At 41.0% G+C, this 26379-nt stretch overlaps 1 protein-coding gene across 1 annotated transcript in view; it reads left to right on the top strand.

Annotated features, from left to right (window-relative positions):
• LOC109912814 (dedicator of cytokinesis protein 9-like) overlaps nucleotides 1-26379 on the top strand; it is a 274157-nt gene that overhangs the window by 199059 nt on the left and 48719 nt on the right. Inside the window, exons 14-25 of the mRNA XM_048598409.1 lie at nucleotides 1506-1571; nucleotides 2730-2822; nucleotides 6562-6685; nucleotides 7271-7392; nucleotides 9419-9505; nucleotides 10091-10180; nucleotides 11414-11529; nucleotides 13156-13222; nucleotides 15022-15147; nucleotides 16543-16614; nucleotides 21810-21956; nucleotides 25482-25565. Coding sequence (XP_048454366.1) covers nucleotides 1506-1571; nucleotides 2730-2822; nucleotides 6562-6685; nucleotides 7271-7392; nucleotides 9419-9505; nucleotides 10091-10180; nucleotides 11414-11529; nucleotides 13156-13222; nucleotides 15022-15147; nucleotides 16543-16614; nucleotides 21810-21956; nucleotides 25482-25565 — 1194 coding nt within the window. The remainder of the gene's footprint in view (nucleotides 1-1505; nucleotides 1572-2729; nucleotides 2823-6561; nucleotides 6686-7270; nucleotides 7393-9418; nucleotides 9506-10090; nucleotides 10181-11413; nucleotides 11530-13155; nucleotides 13223-15021; nucleotides 15148-16542; nucleotides 16615-21809; nucleotides 21957-25481; nucleotides 25566-26379) is intronic.

Below are 26379 nucleotides of genomic sequence, written 5' to 3' on the forward strand. Positions count from 1 at the left end.
TATGGCACAGTCTAGTTAAAATGTGTTTTGGCAGGTTTGCGATGTAATGGTGTCATGTATTATTTTGACATATTCTCATCAATAATAATGTGAATTTTATTAAGAGCAGGAAAGGTTGTAGAAAAATGGAGTTTTCCATTTTCTTCAATGGCAGCAGTTTTGGTGATTGGCTTCCAGTTGGACAATTTTCTAGAGAAAGTTACAGCAATGAGCACGTACTCTTACATTCATATTATCACAATTTTGTGGAATTGTGTTTTCAGCAGCAAATTAATTCATTAAAATTGCATTTAATGCCATAGGAGGAAGTATTATTGATTATAGCACCTTTCTATCCTCACAGTGTCTCAAAGAACTATTGTAGCATAGCCAGTGTGAATTACACTAACATGGAAGCCAATTTGTGCACAGTAAGCTATAAATGCAGATGAGATAAATTACCAGTCCAGTTATAAGTCCATCTTTCGTGGTGGTGCTCAAAGAAAGAAAGAACTTGCATTTATATTGTGCCAATGTCTTAAAGCAATTTATAAGCCAATCAAGTATTTTAGAAGTGTAATTGTAGGAAACAGGGCAGCTAATTTTTGCACAGCAATGTGATAAAGGCCTGCCAACATATGTTGCTGATTGAGGGATAAGTATTGGTCAGGACGCTGGGGAGAGCTCTCATTTCTTCTACGAATCTCCGAATCGTGTGTGCTCACCTGAGCAAGCACATGTGCCTTCCATTTAACTTCTTATCCATCGGTTGGCACCTCTGACAATGCCGCACTCTTATGGTACTGCCTTGGAGTGTCAGCCCAGATTGCAGTTTTGTGCTCCAGTCCTGGAGTGGGTTTGAACCCAGAATCTTGTGACTCAGACTAGATGTGCTACCATTGAGGCGTAGTTCATGCTGGGGGATATTCTTGTCCAGTCAGTGAGGGACTTCTGGTTTCCTTGTGCATCCTTCTGGCCAGTATGATGAAGCCTTGTTAAGCAGCTTACATTTGGCTGGTATTTACGTGAATTCAGCACTCTGTTAGCATTTCACTGTAGTCTCAGTTTAGGTGATGTCCAGAAGTACTCGGGTGGGATTCGAACCACCAATTTTACTCCAAATAACAGGCAACTTGACCAATCTGATGTGCTTTGTGTGAGTGCAATTGCTCAAAAACATGTGTTATAATCGATTTGTACCTCATTTTGGCTTGTTCACGTTTGGAACCTTCATAGGCTAAACTTGGATTGATAATTATAGCTTTTTCAAGTTTTATGATGCTGCTGTTGTGAGGTGCCTTGACATGTTTTGCTCTGTTCAAGGTGCTATATTATTGCAAGTGTTTGTAATTTGGTTGGCAGATGAATATTTTGATATCCTGCAAGGTGCTGTAATTTTCATCCATTGACCTTTAAATAGTGAGAGATTATGTTGTGAGAGTTTGTGTGTTGTGGATCTGGTTATATTTTAGTCTGTCGATTTCTTCTTGTGTTGTCTGTACATAACAGATTCTATTTTTGTTTAGGCAAGAAATATTGCAGTCCGCATCGAGTTCAGGGACAGTGATGAGGAAGACTCTCAGCCTCTGAAGGTTAGTCTTGATTTTGATTTTGAGGATTTTCCTTTTTGTAAAGCAAAATAGATGATTTGTTTGAATAAAAAAAAAATACCCTCCTTGGAAGATTATTAAACGATGATAATAATAACACTTCTTTTTGTTCATTATCATTCTACATTACATAAATATTATTGTACAGAAACTGACCGGTGCCCTAATTGTTCTCTGCTGGTAGTTAATGCTTCAATCAAGCCTCAACCAATCTGCTTCATTGACTACAATCTTATTTATCCTTGGTCCATGTTTTTACCTGGTTTTCCCTGCAATGGAACCATATCATTTTCCTCACCGAATTCATGTGGAAGTGAATTCCACATTCTCACCACTGTCTAGATGAGAGATTTCTCCTAAATTCCTTACTGTATTAATCAGTAACTATCTTATATTTCTGATTCCTCTAATTTTGGACTAGTCTCCCTCAAATGTTGAAACATCATCTCTTGGATCTTTTTTGAAAAGAGCCACACATTTGTAAATTTTGAGGCCTTTATGAATCCTGACTGCACCTTCTCTCGTGCCTCTTTAACTCATAGTGTCATAGAAAATAGACCCTTCAGTCAAACTCGTCCATGCCGACCAAATATCCTAAAATAATATAGTCCTTTTTGGCCCATTTCCTTCTAAACCCTTCCCATTCACGTACCCATCCAGATGCCTTTTAAATGTAATTGTACCAGCCTCCACCACTTCATCCGGTAGCTCATTCCATACATGCACCACCCTCTGCATGAAAAGGTTGACCCTTAGGTCCCTTTTAAATCTTACCCCTCTCACCTATGCCCTCTAGTTTTGGATTCCCCCGCCCCAGGGAAATGACCTTGGCTATTCAACCTATCCATGCTTCTTGTATTTTTATAAACCTTTATGAGGTCACCCCTCAACCTCCAATGCTCCAGGGAAAATAGCCCCAACCTATTCTGCTTCTCCCTATTTGTAATGTGGACAGCAAAACTGTTTCAGTGTCTGACATGTTGTGCAGATAAGGTTTGATGAAATTTTAAGTAAGTTTATTAATTTTGGCCATTTTCTGTTGACAAGGTGCCAAACTAGAAATGCCACAGATTGTAGGTATTTTGTTCAAATATACACTAATGCTAACTTACTTGGTGTGATTACTTTTTTTCTTCCTAGTGTATCTATGGGAGACCTGGGGGTCCTGTGTTTACAAAATATGCTTTCACAGTAGTGTTACATCACCATCAAAATCCAGAGTTCTACGATGAGGTAAAGAAGTGGCACAATATTGGAATGCATCGCGAATTCATACTCCAGTTCTGTTGTGTACATGATCTGTAGGACTCCTGCTTGTGGATTTCTTTACATTTTAGAATCTGATTTCAGTAGACATTTGGCTATTACAATGGACAAAGTACAGATAATACTCATCCAGATCACTGTTGCGAAAACCAAAGTTAAATATTCATTCTTCGATATATTTCTGTGATATAACAGTGCTCGTTGAACAGTCCTTATATTCCGGAACAAAAACAAAGTTGCTGGAAAAGCTCAACAGGTCTGGCAGCATCTGTGAAGAAAAAATCAGAGTTAACGTTTCGGGTTTGGTGACCCTTCCTCAGAACTTCAGGAGTTCAGCAACTTTGTTTTTGTTCCTGATTTACGGCATCTGCCGTTCTTTTGGTTTTTATTTAGTCCTTATATTCTGTTCAGTCCTCTGTGGTAAAAAATATTCACAGACTCATTACCTACTGAGAGAACTTAGTACAGTACAGGAACAGGCCATTCGGCCCATCATGTCTGTGCCAATCATGATGCCATGCTAAACTAATCCCATCTGCCTGCACACGATCCATATCCCTCTATTCACTGCCTTTCATGTGTCTGTCTAAATGCCTCTTAAATGTTGCTATGGTATCTGTTTCCACCACCTCACCAGGCAACGCGTCCCAGGCACCTACCAGCCTCTGTGTAAAACAAACTTACTTGCACATTTCCTTTAAACTTTCCACCTCTCATCTTAAACTCACACCCCCAGTGTTTGACATTTCCACCCTGGAACAAAGACTCAAAACATCCACCCAATCCAAGCCTCTCATAACTTTATACAGTTTGATCAAGTCGTCCCTCAGCCTCCGATGCTCCAGCAAAAACAATCCAAGTTTGTCCAACCTCTCCTTATAGCTAATACACTCTCATCCAGGCAACATTTTGGTAAACTTCTTTCGCACCCTGTCCAAAACCTCAACATCCTTCCTTTAGTGTGCCGACCAGAACTGCACGCAATACTCCAAATGTAGTCTAACCTAAGTTTTATACAGCTGCATTATGGTTTGAAAACTTCTCAGTACCCTGACAGTTGAAGGCAAGCATGCCATGTGCCTGCTTTACCACCTTATCCACTTTGGGGAGCTATGGACTTGATCTCTAAGGTCCCTCTGTATATCAATGCTCCTAAGGGTCCTACCATTTACTGTATACTTTCCTCTTGCATTTGACCTCCAAAAATGCATCATCTCATATTTGCCTGGATTAAACTCCATCTGCCATTTCTTCACCAACTTTCCAACCGATCTATATCCTGCTGTATCCTTTGACAACCTTCCTCACTATCCTCAACTCTTCTGGTTTTCGTATTGTCTGCAAACTTACTAATAAGACACCTACATTTTCATCCAAATTATTTATATGTATGTATATATTACAAACAACAGAAGTCCCAGCACTGATCCCTTGCAGAAGACCACTGGTCACAGACCTCCAGTCAGAAAAACACCCCTCCACAATCATCCTCTTTCCTTCTATGACCAAGCCAACATCCAACTGGCCAACTCACCATGGATCCCATGTGACTTAATCTTCTGGACCAGCCTACCATGAGGGACCCTGTCAAATGTTTTAGTAAAGTCTTTGCAGACTGCTCTGTCCTCATCAATCATCACTTCCTCAAAAAACTCAAGTTTGTGTGAGAAGACCTCTGCCACATACAGCCATGCTGACTATCCCTAATAAGTCCATTCTTCTCCAAATGCGAGTAAATCCTGTCACTACACATCTTCTCTAATAGTTTCCCTACCGCTGATGTAAGGCTCACTGGCCTATAATTTCCTGGATTATCCCTGCTGTCCTTCTTATAAAAAGGAACAACATTGGTTATTCTTCTGGGACTTCACCAGTGGCTATAAAGAGGATACATAGATCTCTGTCAGGACCTCAGCAATCACCTCCTTTGTCTTCCTCAGTATCCTGGGATAGATCCCATCAGGCCTTGGGAACCTATCTAACTTGATGTTTTTCAAGACACCCATCTCAACTTCTTTCTCAATATCAACATGCCCCAGAGTATCAACGTACCCTTCTCTAAACTTGCCATTATCCATATCTTTCTGCCTGGTGAATATTGATGTGAAGTACTGATTAAGGACCTCACCCACATCCTCTGGCTTAATGCATAAATTCTCTCTTTTGTCCTTGAGTGGACCTACCCTCTTGCTTCAAATATATGTATAAAACGCTTTGTAATTCTCCTTAATCCTACTTGCCAAGGAGATTTCATGGCCCCTTCTAGCCCTTATAATTTCTTGTTTAAGTTATTTTCTGCTTCATTTGTACTCCTCGAGGGCCTTGTTCGATTTCTGTTTTCTAATAAGCTGAAATATGTTTCCTTTTCCTTTTTTGACTAAACTTTAAATATCCCTTGTCACCCATTCATCCTCGCAGGAACATGCAGGTCCTGAGCTCTGATCATTTGGCCTTTAAAAGACTCCCATAGTCAGATGTGGATTTGCCTTCAGAAAGCTACCCCACCCCATCTAATTTATCCAGTTTCTGCCTAGTACTATTGTAATTAGCTTTCCCTAAATTAGCACTTTCACCCGAGGACTTAGCCTTATCCATAACAATCTTAAAACTTCTGGAATTACCCAAAATGCTCCCCCACCTGGTCAGGCTCATTCCCAATACGAGATCCAGTATGGCCCCTTCCCCAGTTGGACTGTCTACATCTTGTTTCAAGAAATCCTCCTGGATGCACCTATCAAATTCAGCCCCATCTAAGCTCCTGGCGCTAAGGGAGTCCCAGTGAATACTGAGGAAGTTAAAATCACCCACAACAACAATCCTCTTGTATTCACAACTTTCCATGACCTGCTTACATATCTGTTCCTCTGTTGGGAGGCCTATAGTATAACACCATCATACCAATTACATCTTTCTTATTCCTAAATTGTGTCCATGTGGTCTTGCTGGATTAGCCCTATCTCAGTGCAGTTGTGATATTCTCCTTAATCAGTGATGCAACCCTCCCACCCCTTTTACATCCCCCTCTATCTCGCCTGAAAGGTCTAAACCAAGGAACATTGAGCTGCAGGTCCTGCCCTTTTCTCAACTAAGTTTTGGTAATGGCTACAACATTGTAGTTCCATGTACTAACTCAGGATCTAAGCTCATTCTGTTTTACCTGTTATACTCATTGCATTAAAATGAATACACTTTAGGCTGCTAGTCCCACCGTGTTCATTAACCTGGTCCTGCCTGTTAGACTTATTTAACTTAAGATCTGCCTTCTCCTCAATCACTCCACACGCTGACCTACAGCTCTGGGTTCCCACTTGTGCGCCATACTAGTTTAAACCCTCCTAGGGGACACTAGCTGCTCCTCCTCATCTCTGTCCTAATTGGATGACCCCTTATTCTGAGATTATGTCTTCTGGTCCTAGACTGTCACCACCCCTCTTTCCTCCACTCCTCCTTTCCACATCTTCTTCCCCTTCTCCTTCTCCTGGAGACTTGGCAAAGTTGTCATTCCTTGTTGCATTCTCCATGGTAACACCGCGGTCAATTAGAGTTGAGTTTTTAACAAATCAGCACCTTTGCTCTCCTGCAGTGTAAGTTGTGATTGTTTGACATCTGGCATTCTTGCATTTCTCCTGATGCGTGTAAGATGAGAAGCTAAGGCAATATGAGCTTCTTTTTGATGATATTCAATTCTGTTTTGTCTGCATTTCAGATTAAGGTGGAGCTGCCAACCCAGCTACATGAGAAGCATCACTTGTTGTTCACATTCTACCACGTCAGTTGTGACAATTCGAGCAAAAGCACCACCAAGAAACGGGAAACCATTGAATCACAAGGTCCTGAGTTCATTTTGTTTGAAGTAAAAAGAGCTGAGCTCGTGGCATTGCGTTTGAGAAGAAAGTCTTGCATTTATACCTGGGTGGTCAGGAAGCATCTGTGGCTAGAGTGTTGATACAAGGTCATGGATGTGAACTCTCTTTTCCCCACTGCTGCCTGACTGACTGAGTATTTCTAGCGTTTTCTGTTTTTACTTTTGTGTTCTAGCATCTGCAGAATTTTGCTTATGCATTAAGCTGGGCATTGGTCTTTCTTTTCTAACTACAAGGTTGAATATTTACTCAGTTTCTTTCAGTGTAATTTTTTATGTAGTCACTTTGGCGGTAATCTCCTTATTTGAGGTCAGATTCATTGTCGTAATTTCTAGACGTGTCATTTCTTTCTCCCCTTTAAATCTTTATCAGCTCTGACACTCAGGTTAATAAAGGATTGTATTCCATTGCAATCTGACTGAATTCAGTGCTGTTGGTGATCCCTCCTGGATGCTGTATCACTGATGCAAATGTCTAGCATTGGTGGCTTGCCAAACGATGGTGCGATCTTTGGCCAAGTAGTTTTAACAGCCTTGTTTCCTTTCCCTGCAGTTGGCTACGCCTGGCTACCATTACTGAAAGATGGTCGAGTTGTAACCAATGAGAATCAGATACCTGTTTCAGCGAATCTTCCTTTGGGTTATCTCGGTTACCAGGAACTGGGAATGGGGAAGGTAAGCTCAGTTTCTCACCTTTGGCCATCATTTGAATGACTGATGAGTTTGTACAATGCCACAGTCAGTTTGTTCTGCTGCATGTGAGCAGTAGCTATTGGAGTACATTGGCTGTTCATATCTGATCCTGTGGTGTCCATGTCTGATATCTTTTATAAACCCCATTTCTGAAGAAGGGTCCCGACCTGAAACATCAACTTTCCTGCTCCACTGATGCTGCCTGGCCTGCTGTATTCCTCCAGTTCCACGCTGTGTTATCTCAGACTTCAGCATCGGCAGTTCTTACTCTTTCTGATATCTTCTACATCTGTTTATGGCTCCCTGTTTAATACATTAAATGTTCACATAATCTGTTCCTTTTCTGCTCCCTGAGGGATCAAGTGGGTGAGAACAGTTTAAAATAATTTAGGAGGGACCTGTTTGCTCTGAGATTATTTAGAACATATTAGGGTGTTGATGTGCATAACACTGATGTATTTAAAGGCAAAACTAAAGAAACATGTAAGGAGAGAAGAATAGATGATTATGCAAATAAGGTGTAAGGAATCAAGTTGGAAGGAGTCTCATGGAGCGTAAATAATAGTATGGGCCGGTTGATTGAATGGCCTTTTTCTTTGCGATAAATTCTATGGAATAAGAAAACCTCATGGCGCATATTTTTCATAAGTTTACTTGGTTAATGTGGAGAATATTGCTTGGGTTAATGGTGTGCTTTCAAATGTCTTTGTAGATCCTTTTTCAGGATTCACTAAACAACCTGCACTCTGTAGATACAGTGCATGTCAAATGGTCAAAATTGAGAACAGGTCGATTTCTGTTTACAAAATGTGTATTGAAGTAACAGTGATAAAACACAAACTGCAAGCGCTCAAAATGCATATCGCTCCAATAGCAAGCAGACATTGGAAAAGTCAGGTTTGGCTGTCAGGATTTGAAAACTAACAACTCTGATGATGTGATAGTCACAACTAGATCCAGTAAGGAATTCAGGAGATGCTTCTTTAGCCAAAGAGTGGTGTGAATGTGGAACTCGCTACCACAGGGAGTGATTGAACTTAATAGTTTTATTGGGAAGCTGGATAAACAATGAGCGAGAAAGGAATAGACAGATGATATTGACAAGGTGTGATGAAAAGATTGGAAGATGACTCATGTGGAGTGTGAAAACCAGCATAGACCAATTGTCATTTAATATTCTGTGGGTGTGGTATCACCTAGATTGGACTGTTTGCTAAATCTGGTACCATGAGAACCTGAAGAGATCAGTTGGGTATTAACAACAGTGTTTCCGTTTTGGTTGTCATTTATTCTGGGGCCAAATCGCATTAAAAAGTAGGATTTATTGAAATTAATTTGACAGCTGTCTGGTGAACATGGGAACCCTTGCTCACTTACCTCTTCCCAACTGTAAGACTGGCTATTGTACTTGTCCAGAACTGTATTGTTTTGGTCTGTTGAGCATGATCAAAGAGTTGGGAATATTGAGGGGTTGGGACAAACTGGGATTATGATGAAAACGTGTGACGCATGGGCTTTGAATCTAACTCGAGTAGTTCCATGAGCTGGATTTTTGCATGGTATGGGGAAGTTGCCCACCATCATAAAGTCTAGCCTGCAGCAATTTAATGTGGGGAGCTAGGTTCATTACTTTAAGGCTTGATTCAAGAGGCCAGTGGAAGGATTAAAAGCAGGAATTCCTCTTGTTGGAGGTGCCTCTGACCACAAAGGAATGTCCCCCGACTTAGCCAGGCTTTTCCACAGAGAGTGAGTCTCCCCTTCTCTCTCTGTGGGTGAAAGTAGGATGAGAGGATTTTAGGTTACCAGTGATTGGCCAATGAAGGTCCTTAGTCAGCATAAGGGTAAGTGAACTGCCCATTACCTCCCTCAACTCCACCTTTTATGAGACAGGGAGGCCAAGTAGGCCCTGCTGGATTTTACATGTTCCTGTCTTCAAACCCTTTGCCGGGGAATGGAAAATCCAACCGTATGCTTCCATTGTAGGTAATAGTGTCATTGCACTTTGCAGCACTCGGGCCCTGAAATCAAGTGGGTCGATGGAGCCAAGCATATTTTCAAAGTCTCGACGCATCTTGTGTCTACAGTCTACACTCAGGTTAGTGTTGATGTTTTTCTTACAATTCTTCACATGCGGAAATTATTCCATAATTTGGTTCAGTTTTTTGTTTGGAAACTTATTAAGTTCAGGCAACAACTGTTGCATTATATCCAGTTCTGGTCACAGCACTTTAGCAGGAACTAAGAGACGGTGCAGAATAGATTTATCAGAACAGATCCAGGGATGAGAGATTTTAGCTACAAGGTTTGTTTGGAGAAACTGTGATTGTTCTCCTTGGGGCAGGGCAGACTGAGGGAAGATTTCATAAAGGTGTATATGATTATAACAGGTTTCGATTACTTCCATTAATAGATAGTACAAGGATTGCGGGACATAGTTTAACAAGTTAGTAATACATGATTTTTGTATTCTTTCATTTATGAATTAATAATTTTCTCATGCTCATTTATGGAATATGTTTTCTAAAGTAATGAATCTAGTAGAAATCTATTAAATACTTCAGCTTGAAGAAAATACATTGTCCGTTCTGTCTAATATCTGTTGGTTGGGTGAATGCATGATTTCTTTGACAGAAAGATTTACAATTTGCAATAATACCTTTTCTCTCGCCTTTGTTTCCAGGACCAACACTTGAACAATTTCTTCCAGTATTGTCAAAAATGTGACTCTGGAGCTCAGGCCTCAGGGACGGAACTCGTCAAATTCCTCAAGGTAATTTTTCACCTCCTTCAGGTCGGATTCCAGTTAGAATGATGACTGAACTCTGTGGGTAGATGTAACAGGACAGGATTGACAGACTGGATCACTTTTCTCTCGAAGCAAGCAGGCTGCAGATTGATCCAACAGTGATCTTTAAAATGACAGCAGTTTGGACAGAATGGATACAGAGATAATGTTTCCTTTGATAGGGAGGCACAGAGCCAGAGGTCATCAATTTAAGGTTATCACCAAGGAATTCAATAAGGAACTCAGAAGAAATTTGTTATCCAGGTTGTAGTGGGAATGTGGACTCTGTTACCACAGGTTGTGGGTGAAGCAAACAGTGTTGATGCATTTAAAGGGAAGCTACAGGGAGGAGATGGGAATTGTTGGTTAAGATGATAGATTTAGATGAGGACAGGCGGAGAAGTCTTGAGTGGGCATAAACACTGGCATGAGCTAGTTGGCCGAATAGTTTTTTCTGTGCCATGTATCTGATGTAATCCTTTTGGTAAGTCCATTCACCTTGCATTGTTAGATACTAAATTTACACTATTTTGTTCTACAATGAGGTATGAAGCATGCAATGACTGGCAAATACTAATAAAATGAGTAGGTTCAGAATAGTCACTTAGTGTTTGTAAGAAAGATGTTTAGAGAGGCATCTTTACTCACTTCTGGCTAGTTGATTGTGCTTTTTAGTTTAGAATTTTTATGTCTGCTTCACATTGCCTGTGTGCCTTATTAAACTGTGATACTATTTCATTTGATGAATTTATGATTTATAGATAAAATTTCTCTCCCTTATGTTCAGTCACCCCCACAAGCAAACAAAAGACAAAGCTACAAGAGTAGGCTAGGCATGCAGCACTGAATAACTCACCTCCTGACTCCCTAAAGCTTTCTACCTTTTACGTTGTACAAGTCAGGAGTGTGAGGGAATAATTCCATATGCCTGGATGGGTGCAGCTTCAACAACACTCAAGAAGCTCAATGTCATCTTGGATAAAACAGCCAGATTGGTTGGCACCCGTCTAACTCTTTCAACATTCATTCCCTTTACCACGCGTGCAGAGTAACAACACTGTGTACCATTTGCAAAATGTGTTGCAGTATATCACCAAGAACTGGTTATTTGGGGAGTTTGCATTGATTACAAACGACTCTGTTTTATAAGGGTGTTTCACATTGGCTGAGAAGACTTCTATTAACGCCTCTGTATTCTGCAACGCACTTTTCCTTCAGAGCTTGCATGCAATGGAAGGCCATGTGATGATCAATTTCCTACCCACAATCCTGAACCAGTTGTTTCGTGTGCTTGCAAGGGCCACACAAGAGGATGTTGCAGTTAATGTTACAAGGTAATTAAACATATAGGCACTGATCGTTTATTTTGAAGGCTGTTGCTTCAAAATACTTGAAACTAAACCGTGTATTTGATGAAATCTTACAGAATGAATGTTAACAATAGGAACAGTAATTATCACTGAGATGTAGCTTTGCGGAAAAACATCTTTGAAAGCATATTTTGAAGAGCTGCTATTTGTTAATAGTAGGTTAACTATGTTGTTAAAGACCCACAGGTAGAAGATACGAATTAATTACGAACTTGGAGTGCGTATACAGAGAGCCTTATCTGGTATATCTGAGCTGGGCAGCGCACAAGTAAAGGCAGGTTTTTGGGGGCCTCTTGTAGCGCAGTGGTAGTGTCCCTACCCTGGACTGAGAGTTCTGGGTTCAATTCCCACCTGCTCCAGAGGTGTGTAATAACATCTCTGAACAGGTTGATTAGAAAAATAGGTTCAACTAAAAAAAAAATTAAATTGTAAACAGAGCCTGTAGATCACTACGTTTGCAGATTTGAGGCAGCAATATGTACTTTGGCTCTTGCTTATAGCCGTGCCAGTCTGGAAAATGCCTGAGCTTAGGAGCTAAGCAGACTTGAGCCTCTTAGTGCTTGGATGGGAGACTACCTGTGAATACCAGTTGCAGCAGGTTTTTGTCACTCTAGTGGCACCGTTGGTCAGCTCACAGTATTTATATAACAGTGTATAGGCATGTGAGATACTGAGGTTAAGAGTTCAGACCTCACCTAGTGCAGTTTTAGGGCTAGTGGTGCACTGGTAATGTCACACTGCCTTTGAGCCAGATAGACCTGGGTTCAAGTCCCACCTACCCCAGAGGTGTGCCATAACATGCTTTAGCAGATTGATTAGAAAGATCTGTAACGCTGCTGTCTGAATCAACCTACAGTCATGGGAAGTGTCTATGTCTAATTTCATTCTGCATATCTGGCTTGGATCTTTTTAACACTATTTTGTCAAATCTCTTAAAATAAATAGTTGGTTCTACAAAAGTACTAATTGCTCATACAATATTGGCTGTGCAGTGACATATGAACCATCTGTGCTGAGCGCTTAAAACGATGGTGCAGAATTTCAAAAGTGGATGTGGATAAAACACAGATGTCATTTTATTTCTGGGAGATGGGTCTAAGTGCAGTCAGTACACACAAATCTTCTATCCCTTTAGTTATACGGTGACCTCAATTTTATGCCAGTGAGTATGTATTGGCAAACAGTTTATTTCCTGTCAGTTTCTCATTCTCATTCTTTCACTATGGGCTTACAAGTTTTCTTGTTCATTCCGTCTTTTGCATGTTCACTTTCTCACAGTCCCACTCATCTTTTCCTATCTCCTCTTCTCTCACACATGTAGGATATTGAAAGCTGTCATCACTAATTCACAGGGCTGCCCGTGTGGAATATACTCAGCTGATTAGGCAACATCGGAGGAGAGAGAAACAGAATTCTGTTTTTGTTTTATTTTTCTTTCCCTCGATGCTGCCCAATCTGCTGAGTGTCTTCAACGTCTTTTTGTTTCCATTTCAGGTTTGCAGCATCCACAGTATTTTGCTTTTGTATTCAAGCTGTGGTCAGCCTCTGTTTCCGCGCTAATCATTGATATCATGGAATTTCTCTTCCTAGAGTTCTTGTACACATTGTCTCGCAGTGTCACGAAGGATTGGAGTACTACCTGCGATCCTACATCAAGGTACATCTGATGAAGCAACCACCACATTTAATGATGTGTGAACGCAGTGGAACAGCTAGTTAAATCGGCACAATTGTTTTCCTCTTTTAGTTTTGATATTTTGAATTTTTTTCCGCAGTTGAGCTAACAGGCGTTGTTAAGTCGTTTTCATTTTTCCTTGTCCCAGAAAAGGGCTAAACTATCAGTTGCAGGAGGGGTTGAGCGGGGGGGTCTGTCCTTATGTAAATGTACATTTCTGGGGACCTCACTGGATCCTAACATCTCCTGACGTGACATGGTTTTCCAGATGAGGGTAGAACCCACTGACCTCCAATTAACAGCCCATTAAGCTCCTCGAGTAACTTGTTAACAGGCACGGTGCTGGAAGATGTTCAAACTGAAAAACGCCAAGCCACAATGGTCTGGTGCGCATTCGCGTGCAGCTAATCTGGTTCAATGTGGGAAGCTGCAAAGATTTTTAAACTAGCTGAAGTATTGCCACAAGGAGTTTTGCTGTGAAATCGGGTGCTGTATTGTTTGGCTACTTCTCAGAGTGCTGAGGCGTATGCCTGGTTGAAGGCCTTTTTAACTTGGCAAATATTTAATCAAATCGGTTTTTGATTCCCCTATTAGTGTACTGCTCAAGTATAGGAGACAATCTAATTGAAATATTTCAGATGATCGAAGTGTCTGATGAGACTTGTCTCGTGGATTTTGGGTGGGGTCCACAGCAAGAGGCAGAATCTTAACATTAGAGCTAGGCTGCTCAGGGATGATGTTAGGCAGCTCCTCTCCACACAAAGTGCAGTTAGAATCTGGATTTCTCTTCCGCAAAAATCTATTCAAGTTTGGAGTGGGTTGGAGAAGGGATGGTGTTTGAACCTCCACAAACTGTGAGAATTGATAGATTTCAGTTGGTAATGGTTACGCAATGTGATGGATTTGAAATAACTGTACAGAGGCCGGTATCCCATCACCAAGTCACCCTTTATTTACTTGTGCGCAGTACACTGGCTGTGACCAGCCAGCTCGGAGTCAGTCTCCTGAACTGAGGAGATTCTAAACTCCTGGTTATGTTGATCAGCCAGGGCTTTCCTGATTGGCTCAGGTTAACAACCCCAATCAAGGATCTCATAGTCAACATGATCCAGCTAGTTCCAATCTCTACAGGATTAAATGGATTTAAGGTGCAGATGGTATAATTGAATGTCAGAATTATGCTCAAGGGGTTGTACAGCCTCCTCCTTTTCCTTGTAGCTAAGTATTCTGTTTATTTTTGACCCAGTCGTCAACAGTTTTTATACTGAAGTCTTTTAAACTGGAACTCAGTTCCCAATGACAGAGCTGCATCCTGTTCAAATGCCACAGATGACTTATCCTCACATTTACCAAATGTGTTATCTAGTCAATGGTAGTGATTCCAAAACAGCTACGCTGGTATATTCTAATGAACAAGAGCAAATACAGGCTTTGCAGGTCAACTGGTTACATTTTAAGGAACAGGTCAGCCATTCTGACATTTAAAATTAAAACATATATAAAAATGCAAGTCTTTCAGTCCTTTTTTTCTGCCGTGAACATTAACTTCAACGTTTATTTTGTTCAGAGAATGGCATATCTGGAATCTTTTTCTGTTTTGCTTGACACCAATTTGTAGTTCTAATGGATTTTAGTGTTAAGTCTAATCCTGATTTGATGCAAGTCATAAATTTTGCTAATTACATTGCTGTCAGCATGAGTCTTTTTTATCAGAGGATAATATAATCGACAAGCACTAATGGATCCTTTCTTGCTTCTTAACTCTTTGTTGCTCCCCCTAGTTTGTCTTCAAAACAGAACCCTGCAACTCCTCCAAATGCAAGACAGTACATGAGGAGTTAACTAAATCCATGACTGTTCTGCTGAAAACAACGGCCGACTTTCTGACCTGTAACAAACTGCTCAAGGTAGCTTAAAGTTAAATCCCTCTTATTTTGTAGAAATCTCTTAGCTGGTTTGCAAATTTCAATGTGTAAAGCCACGTCAGCAAGCCAGACCATGTGCTTACTGTCCTCAGATTGTTGTTTAATCGGTTTTGTGTTAGTTATTGTTTTGTGAAATTGTGCTGGGATTAAAAAAGCACTACAGCTTGTTCCTTTTTCAAATAATTCTTGCCGATTCTGGCAACACTTTTGTTCCTGTTGAAAGCTCTTAAATTGGGACATTTTAAAGTTGTGGCTCGAGCACGTAGCCATGAAATGGATTAAGTAGACTTTGCCTTAAATTCTCTTTTTTAAAATTTCTTCTTTTTTCTTTTATTATACAATTGTGGAAGGACTGTTATTTCGAACTTGTTATTTATTTTTTTTTCCGAAGAATTTGTACTCACGAATCTGTATCTCGGTACCTTTGTACCTAAGATGGTGCTGTAAGTGGTGATTTGTAAACTTTTCACTGTACTCATGTGAGTAAATGTGACAATAAAGCTAATTCAGTTCAATTCAAATACGCATGATTTTGTTCCTGCTGTCTGCTGTTTGCTGATAGGGTGAGACAAAGAAGGGTAGGAGCAGTCTCGAATAGAACATAGACTCCAACATAGACTTGACGGGCTGAAGGGTCTGTTCCTGTGCTGCAAAATACATATATGATTGGACAGCTTCTTCACACATTAGAGCATTAAAGAATAAGTTTGATGCTGGAGACCTATATAATTAATTACTGACTTTGTTATCACTCATGGATGTTGAGAGAGTATTTTAACGCACTGTTTCTTACTTAATTCCAAAGTCTACTTCTAGTATCCTTATGGCGTTATTAAGTCATTAACAAATACAGCAGGGTTTCAGGACAAACTATTTTTCCCCAGAGCACAGTGAAGCTGTGAAAATGACTACTACAGGGACTGGTTGAGGTGAATAACAGAAATCGATTCAATAGGAAGATGAATGAGCAAATGAGGGAAAAAGGAGATGTTGATAGATGGAAATGAAGAGAGGTGGGACAAGCCTCTTGTGAATTGTTAAAAACCAGCATGGACCTTTTGGGCCAAATTGTCTTCTATGCCGTAAATGTGATATAACAAGCAGTCAGTGAGAGTCAAGCTGCAAGATGAGTGTGCACACCGAAAGTTGAAGTGATTCCATTGGGATTTTCTGTGTTACTTCATTTAAAAATAAGGAGAGCGTGTTCATTAACACAGGATGAATTTAATAGATACAACTGAACAGTAACTTGAGCACAATGCCACTTCTCTGACAGTGCGGTCATCTTTTGTCTTTGTACATGCATTTTCCTCACTTGTTTGATGCATATTTCAGATTGTGTCCTTTATACTAAGAAAAGTTTTTCTTTGCCTTCAGTATTCTTGGTTTTTTCTGGAGGCACTGATCAAATCAATGGCCCAACATCTTACAGAAACCAGCAAACTGAAGGTGAGCATCCGTCTGTTAGTTATTAATGTGTTGGAGAATTTTTCTATAAACTGTGTCAATACTTAAGGCTAAAATGAATGTTGTTAACTAATTATTTAGGCTGTTTAAAATCAAGTTCATCCAGAACTCCACTTGCACTATCCGAAATCTCATAATTGCAGTCTGTTTCCTCCATTGCCTGTATCATCCTGCATCCCTACAGCCTCCAAAATCTCATGTGCTGTTCCAACTTTGGCCTCTTTAGTATCACCGACCACAGGCAACTGCACTTCCACCGTCCTGGGCTGTAAGCTTGGGAAGTTAATCCCTAAACTTCTTGCCGTCTTTCTCTCAAAGGCTTTATTTAAAACCGACCTTATTGAACAGACTTCTGGTTAGCAGTTCTAATTTCAACCTCGTGTGACTCACCATCAAATTATGTTCGCCCATGTTCCTATGAAGCACTTTGAAATGTTTTATTATGTCAATGGTGCTATATAAATGCAAGTCATTTTATGGTGAAATATTCTTCTTTCTTGATTATTACATCATTTGTTAGCTCTGTTAAAACACATTAAAGGCTGGCATTTCTACAATGGGTAATTCATATCGTGACTCATCAGAATCCATCCTTCATATTGTAAGGAGTGCGTGGATGAGTGAGGTGAATTGCAAGGGTCTTTTCCTAGGGTGGGCGAGTCCAAAACTAGGGGGCACATCTTTAAGGTGAGAAGAGAAAGGTTTGAAAAGGATTATGAGAGGCAACGTTTTTACACTGAGAGTGGTTTGTGCATGGAAGAACTGCCAGAGTGTTGCTGATACAGTTACAACATTTAGAAGACATTTACATAAGTACATGAATAGGAGAGGTTTGGAGGAATAAGGGCCAAACCCGGGCAAGTGGGACTAGTTAGTTTGGGAATATGGTTGGCATGGACGAGTTGGACCGAAGGGTCAGTTTCAGTGCTGTCCCACTAACACACGGAAAGCTTGGCATTGTTCAGACAAAGCAGCCTACTTGATCAGCACCTCATTCGCCAACTTAAACATTCAAACCCTCCACAACTGATGGAGAACAACACCAGTGTATCCCAATTACAAGATGCACTGCAGCAGCTAATGAAGGCTTCTTTGGCAGCACCTTCAGAAATTGCAGCCCCTGCTACCTAGAAGGACAAGAACAGCCGATGCATGGGAGCACCAGCACCTAAACGTTCCCCTCCAAATCACGTGCCATCCTGACTTGGAAATATATCATTGTTCCTTCACTGTCAGTGGGTCAAAATCTTGGCACTGCGAGCCCCAGGTGGATTGCAAAAGTTCAAGAAGGATGACAAACAATATCCTTGCTGTATAAATATTCCCCAATAAAGAGTAAAGAAAGATAATAGCCTTTACAATTGCCTCTGAAATCCATTTAGGAATAATTCTGCATTGACCAAAGTGTTTGCTGCTAGCCTTTTCCAAGAAGAGACAACACTTTCAGTTCTTTTGTCTGGTTTCCACTGGCAGTTCATTCCAGACACAAACCACCCTCTGTGTAAAATAAAAAATTTCCCCTCATGTGTCTTTTAAACCTTAATATGTCCCCTAGTCTTGAAATCCCCCAGGGAAAAGACATCAACCATTCACCTTATCTATACCCCTGATGATTTTATACACCTCTATGAGATGTTCAAGCTCAGGAGACGAGTGTACAATTCAGTTCAGTATTGGAAAACTGTGTTATGTTAAAGGCCTAGACAAAGTAAAAGGAAACTGAATGGGGATATACACAAGACTAATTGGTAAATCTGAAGTAGGTTCAAGCTGAATTCCAATGGGATGAGAGAGCATAGGCTCTCAAGACATTCAGTTCATATAAAGTCTGAAGGTGGTAGAGGTGAATACTTTAGAATTATTTAAAGAATATATTGTCATATATTGTCACAAATTTGGTAAGAATTTTGCTTGAAACAATTTCTGAAGGAGTCGATTGTTTCTACTTGCGAAGAAACTCAAAACTAAATCGTCACTAACAGATCCAGAGGCAGTTCAGGAGATATCATTTTCTCCAGAGAATGAGGAGAGTGTAGAACTCTCAACCATGGGGCTTGGTAGAGATCATTAGTACAGATGTGCTCAAGGAAAGCTGAATGAATGACGAGCTGAGGGAGAAATGGATACATTGATAGGATAAGATGAAGTAGGAGAAGAAGCAGCATTGTAGAGATCGTAACCACTGACTTAGATCTGTTGAGCCGAAAAGTTTGTTTCAATACTACATTGTGTTCATTTTTGCCAGTCATACTGAGCTTAATATTTATCACCACGATACAACCACCAAATTAGATGTTTCAGAGCTATTAAGCTGTGTTAATTCTTTTTCAATACATACCTTTAATCTGATGTTTGCACACTCCATTTCTTTTTGGCTGTTTACCAAGTATCTCAGACATTTCTCTACATCTGCTTTGTGTTTCTTTTTCCTGACTAGCCACTCATCAGTAAACTGCCTGCCACTGCAAACTGAAAAAGTGAAATATTGTGGTGCCTCACATTGCTTCTGTTTTGCAATGGTTGAGTGCCGTTGTGTGTGAGTGAAGCAAGTAGTTTGAAACCACAGGTGAGGAAATGGGAGATACAGCCACTAAAATGTCCCGATTTGGAATGTGGTGGGTTTCAAGTCTCAAGGGGTATCCAGGGAGTGAAGCACAGTATCCAGGATGTCACTGGTGGTGCCGAAATGAGGGAATGCTGCTCTGTCTTTCAGATGAGACTTTAAACATTAGCCCCCTCAGGTGGTTATGAAAGGTGAATGGTTGGTTTCTTTTCACTGGGGAATTTCAAGACTAGGGGACATATGAAAGTGAAAGGAAAGAGATTTAAAAGACACATGAGGGGAAATTATTTTTACACAGACCCTATAGGGGGAGGCGATGGCCAAGTGGTATTATTGCTGGACTGCTAATCCAGAGACCCAGGTAACATTCTGGGGACCGGGGTTCAAATCCCACCATGGCAGATGGTGGAGTTTGAATTCAATAAATATCTGGAATTAACAGTCTAATGATGACCATAAATCCATTGTCGATTGTCAGGAAAAACCCATCTGGTTCACTAATGTCCTTTAGGAAAGGAAACTGCCATCCTTACCTGGTCTGGTCTACCTGTGACTCCAGATCCACAGCAATGTGGTTGATTCTTAACTGCTCTCTGGGCAATTAGGGATGGGCAATAAATGCTGCCTGGTTAGTGACGCCCTCATCCCGTGAATAAATGAAACAAAGAATTTTTGGCACTATTTTGAAAAATAGCAGCGCAGTTATCTGTGGAATTATAGCTAATATATATCTGTATTCCAGCATCACCATAGAGTCATACAGCACGGAGACAGATTCTTCGGTCCAACCAGTCCATGCCGAACATCATCCCAAACTAAACTAGTCCCACCTGCCTGCTCCTGGTCCATATCCCTCCAAATCTTTCTTATTCATGCACTTATCTAAGTTTCTTTTAAATGTTGTAACTGTATCTGCATCCACCATTTCCTCTGGAAATTCATTCCAGACACAAACCACCCTCTGTGTAAAAAAAATTTCCCCTCAAGTGTCTTTTAAATCTCTTTCCTTTCGCTTTTAAATGTCCCCTAGTCTTGAAATCCCCCAGGGAAAAGACACCAACCATTCACCTTATCTATACGCCTCATGATTTTGTACACCTCTATAAGGTCACCTCTCAACGCTGCAGCACTACTAGAAAAACGGATTACCTGATCATTATCATATTGATGTTTTTATGATCTGCTGCGCACATTATCATCATTACAAAAATGACTACACCTCCAAAAGTGTTTGAATGACTGTTTGTTTTCTGTCTGATGGGGAATGTTGGGAAGGTTGACCCTATACTCAGTGAAGTTTGGGGGAACAGTGATCTCCTTGAAATGTGCAAGCAGGCTCTCGCTGGGCTTGACAAAGTACATGCTGAGAAGCTGATTTTCCTCTCACGTGCAAAACTAGAATGAAGGGACACACTTTCAAAACGAGGGGTCCCCCTTTTATGAGATAAGAAATAGCGCTTTCTCTGGATGGGTTCTTAGCCTTTGGAATTCTCTTCCATGGTGGAAGTTGTGTCATTTGATGTATTCACAGCCAAGTTAGACAAAGGCGTCAAGGATTGTGTGGGACAGACAAGAAAATGGGGTTACTGTCCCGATCAAATCAATCAGGACCTTTTAGATCAGGATGGAGAAGACTAGAAGGATGAGCCTACTCCTCCTGTTTCTTAGGATAAAACACTTTGAGACACCTTGAGATTCTAGAATCCCTACAGTGCAGAAAGAGGCCACTCGGCCCATACAGTCTGAACCGACCCACTGAAGAGCAGTAAAGAAATTACAAACCAGGCTTGTGCCGTTATTTTGTTTGGTTTTTCAGTAATAAATTCTGCAACCAGATGTGAATAAAGATCTTTCTACGCTTCCCAGCAGTTTCAGTTGAATTGTTTTATCACTGTCGCTAGATCAAAATCCTGTAACTCCCTTCCTAACAGCACGTTAGAGGTACCTTCACTGCATGATCTGCAATGATTCAAGAAGGCAGCTCACTACCTCCTTCTCAACAGCAGTTCTGAATAGGAAATTAAAGTTGATCCAGCCACTGGTGTCCATTAACCTATGAAAGAATTGAAACAAAGAATGATCCATTCTCTTATATCAATGGACTTTTCTGATTTTCCTATTCAAATACGTACCTAGTAATTCCTGAATTAAGTGTAAGTCTTTTGCTCCAAAATATGAGTAGTTTGTAGTGTAGCTAGTAATAATTCATATTTGCATAGTGCATTTAACAAAAAAAATGTCCCCAAGGTACATCACTGTGAAGGCTTCTCAAACAAAATATGTCACCAAATTTTGGAGACAGCAGAGCAAAGGTTTTGTCAAAAGGAAAAGCTTTAAGAAGCATCTTAAAAGGGGGAAACGAGGTTTAATGAGAGAATCCTGTCGAAGGCACAGCCATCATTGCCTGATCAGTGAAAATGCTCGAGAGACCAGACCTGGAGGAGGGGAGAGATCAGAGAGGGACGCTGAGGCTGAAAGAGATTGCAAAGATAAGGAGGAGAAAAGCCTTGGAGAATCTAAGAATAAGCGCGAGATATTTTTAAAGTGCTCAATCCAAGCTGTAGTTATTGATATGATGTTCTAAAAGGTCGGTGTCATTTTCTGGTTTCTTTAGTTATTCCGGAATCAGCGTTTCCCAGCTTCTTACCAGCACACTGTGGAAACCCTTGTCAATCTGTTAATGCCACACATCACTCAGAAATACAAAGATAAGCCAGAGGAGGCTCGGAATGCAAATCACAGCCTTGCTGTCTTCATTAAGGTAAAAGTTGTCAGAGCTAACCCCCTGTATCAGTTTGCCTTTTCATGTTTCTGGTTAGATATTAAATGCCTGAGATCTTGAAAAGCAAAGTGAATTTTAAATGCATGCGTGATCAGAGGCAATTGTTAATGTATTCAACAATTTTTCACTTCCTCAGCAAATATTGTGGAAATCCAGTGAACGGACAGTGAAATTTTGTCGACTAAACCTTTTGACAAATTATTTTTCACCCTATTGTTTGTGGTATTTGGATCTTCGTCACAGTTGTTCCCTTTTGCAGCATCTGACTCGGTTCCAACTTGTCTGTCTATCCAAAAAGCTCTGCCTGAATATTCCACAATAATGGAATGTCCCTAAGATGCAAACAGGAGTTGCAGGAAATACACAGAAGGTCACACAGCATCTGGAGAAGGAGAGATGGGGTTAAGGCTGCAGGCTGATTCCTTTAGTCAGAATCTGCCATATTCGTGCTGTTCCTCTTTCCCCAGAGGCTACTGCATCCACTGGATGTGTTCGGCAGTTTCTCCCTTTATTTCAGATTTCCAGCACCTTTCTGCTCTTGTCTTAGTAAGGTCAAGTTATAAAAGCAGTGTGGTTATGTTGTTAGGGCACGACAGATATGGAAACATGAGTTCAAATGGGAAGCTTAAATTCAGTTAGGTGAATAAATCCGTAAAATTTAAAAAGCTCAGATCATCTGTATACCTGGACCGTGTAAATACTGATTATTCTAAAAACCAGCCCAATAAGTTGGCGCCAGGCTTAGTCATTTCAGAGGGCAGTGAAAAGTTGATCACCTTTCTGGGGGTGTGGAGTCACGAGTAGGCCTGACCAAGTGAGTATAGGAGATTTCCTTCTAGAACGCCTACAGTGTGGATTCAGGCCATTTGGCCTATTGAGCCTATGCTGACCCTCTGAAGAGCATCCCACCCACATCCTGTAACCATGTATTTCCCATGGCTAATCCAGCTACCCTGCACATCTCTGGACGCTGGGGGTAATTTAGCATGGCCAGTCCACCTAACCTGCACATCTTTGAACCGTGGGAGGAAACCCACACAATCACAGGAGGAGCGTGCAAGCTCGATGCAGACAGTGGCCCAAGGCTAGAATCAAACCTGGGCCTGGCACTGTGAGGCAGTAGTGCTAACCACTGAGCCACTGTTAGTTAACCAGATGGCTTTTCTGTATCAGATAGGATCATGGTCAACGTTACTGGTAGGAGCCTTTCATTCTGGGTGATTTAACGGAGTTTAATTTAAAGGATGGGATTCGAGCTGACGTATACAGTTACCTGCGCAGTAACATTACTACGTGATGCTTTTTATCATTTGGTTTCTTGCTGCCCATTTGCATGAACTTGGTGAAAAGCTGTGTGTCTCTGTATTTGTTCGGGTTGTTCTTTGGTTTGAAGTGGCTCAACTGCTCTTCACATTGGGCAGCACCTTTTGTCTCATAAACCACTTCATCAACACAAAATAAAACTTAGATGTCAAGGAAGGTTGGATGAAAAGGTGTGGCAGCAACTGAAAACCTGTTCTCTTTAGAGCTATTAAGAGGAGATTTAAAGATGAAGAGAAACTGTCTGCAATGGCTGAATGGTTGATTATTCAAGGACACAGGGTTAAGGTGATTGAAAGGGGAATCAGGGACTACATGAGGAAAATCTTCTTTAACCTAAAAAGTGGCTTTGATTTAGAATGCACTGCCCGCTGTCTGGTGGATACAGATTCAGTGGTTACTTTTGAAAAGGAAGTGCGTAAATACTTGAAGTAGAAAAGGTAAAATCAGAAGTCACATGACACTAGGTTATAGTCCAACAGGTCTATTTGAAATCACAAGCTTTTGGAGCGCTGCTTCTTCGTCAGGTCCCTTTATCTTTTGGACTATAACCTGGTGTCGTGTGACTTCTGACTTTTTTCACCCCAGCCCACGTCAGAAAAAATAAGGGTATGTGGAAGGAAGGGTGGTGTGAGACCAGCTGGATAGCATTTCAGAAGAGCCGGCTCAGAACCAACGGGCTGAGTGGCCTCATTCTGTGCTGCACTTGCTGTGATTCGATACAAGGATCGGGTTTTGAGTAGAACATGCCAGAATTTGGGGTTGAGGCTGCAGCCAAAGATGATGACTTTCAAATATGACCTTTGTTCACAGGCACATTGCTGAACTGGCCTCATCGTGTATCTTTGGAATATTGCCCCTTTCAGGGAAGGTTTGGTGAAAATTTGGAAATGAGGAATCTGCAGCGCCCCTGAGTGTTCAGTTGCCATCACTTTGTAACCTATTAATGAACCCATTAGGAAATGCTCCTTGATTGGAAATTTTAAATCTGAGATCAGTATATAGTTAGGCAAAACTAGAAACATGTTACAAAGCCAAGGGATGTAGCTAGAATTGAAATACAACTCAAATTTGAGATCAGGTGGCACGGTGGCTCAGTGGTTAGCACTGCTGTATTACGCAGTGCTAGCGACCTGCGTTCGATTCCACCCTCAGATGACTGCCTGTGTGGAATTTGCACACTCTCTCTGTGGGGTTCCTCTGGGAGCTCTGGTCCAAAGATAAGCAGGTTAGGTGAATTAGTCATACTAAATTGCCCCTAATGTCTGGGGGTGTGCAGGCTAGCTGGATCAGCCATGGGAAATGCAGAGTTACAGAGATGGGGGCGTTGTGGTGACTCTGGGTGGGATGCTGTTCTGAGTGTCTGTGGCCTGAATGGCCTGCTTCCACGCTGTAGGGATTCTATTAAATCAACCAGAATTAAAAAAAGGGGAGTGAAAATGGTCATCTTTTATGCCTTTTCCTGAGTGATTGTGTGTTTAGCTGTACCATACCAATGAATTAACCAGGGATCTCATACATGTCCTCTTGTGCATTACTCATTCAATTGCACCTAGGATTTTCTACAGTAATGGGCAGGCGTTGGGCTGTAGCATAGATTAATACCCACAATGTAGGCACTTGGTCAAGCAAAGTCATGACTTGAAAATTTTCATCCTTGTGTTCAAATCCTGGCCTCATCCATCCATATTTCAATAACTTATCCTTCTGGACAACTCTTAGCGATCTCTGCACTCCCCACATTCTGGCCTCTTGAGCATTTCCTGATTTTAATTGCACCCTCGGCTGCCTAGATCTCAACCTCTGGAATTTCCACCCTCCAGCTCTCTGCCTTGCCACATCACTTCCCCCCTCTCCTCAAGAAAAAAACTCTTTGACCAAGCTTTTTTCATATGAAATCCCCTCGTGTAACTCAGTACCATACATCACTCTACAGTGTACCTTGAGGTATTTCATTGTGTAAATATGCCGTGTAAATGAGTGGTTGCATAGAGAAGCAAGACAAAGAATAGTGACAATGTGATCAATTATTTGGGAGTGTATTGGTTGCGTCACACCAACTCTATGCATTTTGATAATCTTTAGACGATATGTTAGTGGAGGGGGTGTGGGGTCAGCACATCTGTAGGGACACTAATTTTCCAAAAGCTGATTATTTGTCTTCTCCGCATTCATAATTTACAGAGATGCTTCTCATTGATGGACAGAGGATTTGTCTTCAAACAAATCAACAATTACATGAAGTGGTTCAGTCCAGGAATCCCTAAGGTTGAAGTAATTTTCCTTTGCTCATTTTTGCAATACGGCAAACTTTTTACTAACCGGCACCTGTGGGGCCGGGAGTGTACTGGTGGATTAAACCTTGCAGTTGATCAAGAGGCCCACATAATCAATGTCAAAACACACACAAAGTAATGCAGGACATACACACATCACTGTTATACTTTATTTGCGGTATAAATCACCGAAAGAATGGTGCAGCTTAGCCTTAAATAAAACTTACCGGTGAAGAGAATTCTCTCTCACACCCTCAACCAACATTGTGGAGATCACAAGAATACAGTAAACTTCCGATATTTGAGGTGTATAATTTTTGCCGGTTTATAAAATGTGCCAATTCATAAGATGCCGATTATAACAAAGTTTGCTTCCAATTTTGAAATTTCTGCTTGCGTTACGTGAATGCAAGACCTGCTGGCATTAATAATGGAACTGTTGAATGTAATTTTAGAATAATTATATTATGGTTACAGGACTGTAAGATATAGGAGCAGGAATAGGCCATTCAGCCCATTGAACCTGCTCTGCTATTAAATAAGATGATAGTTAATCTGACTGTGGTCCCAACTCCACTTTCTTACTTGTCCATCATAACCAATGAAAAGTCTGTCCTACTCAGCCTTGAATATATTAAGTGTCCACCTTCTGTGATCTCTGGGGAAGGGAATTTTTCAGAGAAAACGGATTCCTTCTCATCTCCAGAGACAAAAAAATACTGCAGATGCTGGAATGCAAGGTAGACAAACAGGAGGCTGGAAGAACACAGCAGGCCAGGCAGCATCTGGAGGAAAGGAACAGTCAA

Source organism: Rhincodon typus, chromosome 6 (assembly GCF_021869965.1).
Source record: "Rhincodon typus isolate 14 chromosome 6, sRhiTyp1.1, whole genome shotgun sequence".
In the NCBI taxonomy this organism is placed as follows: Eukaryota; Metazoa; Chordata; class Chondrichthyes; order Orectolobiformes; family Rhincodontidae; genus Rhincodon; species Rhincodon typus.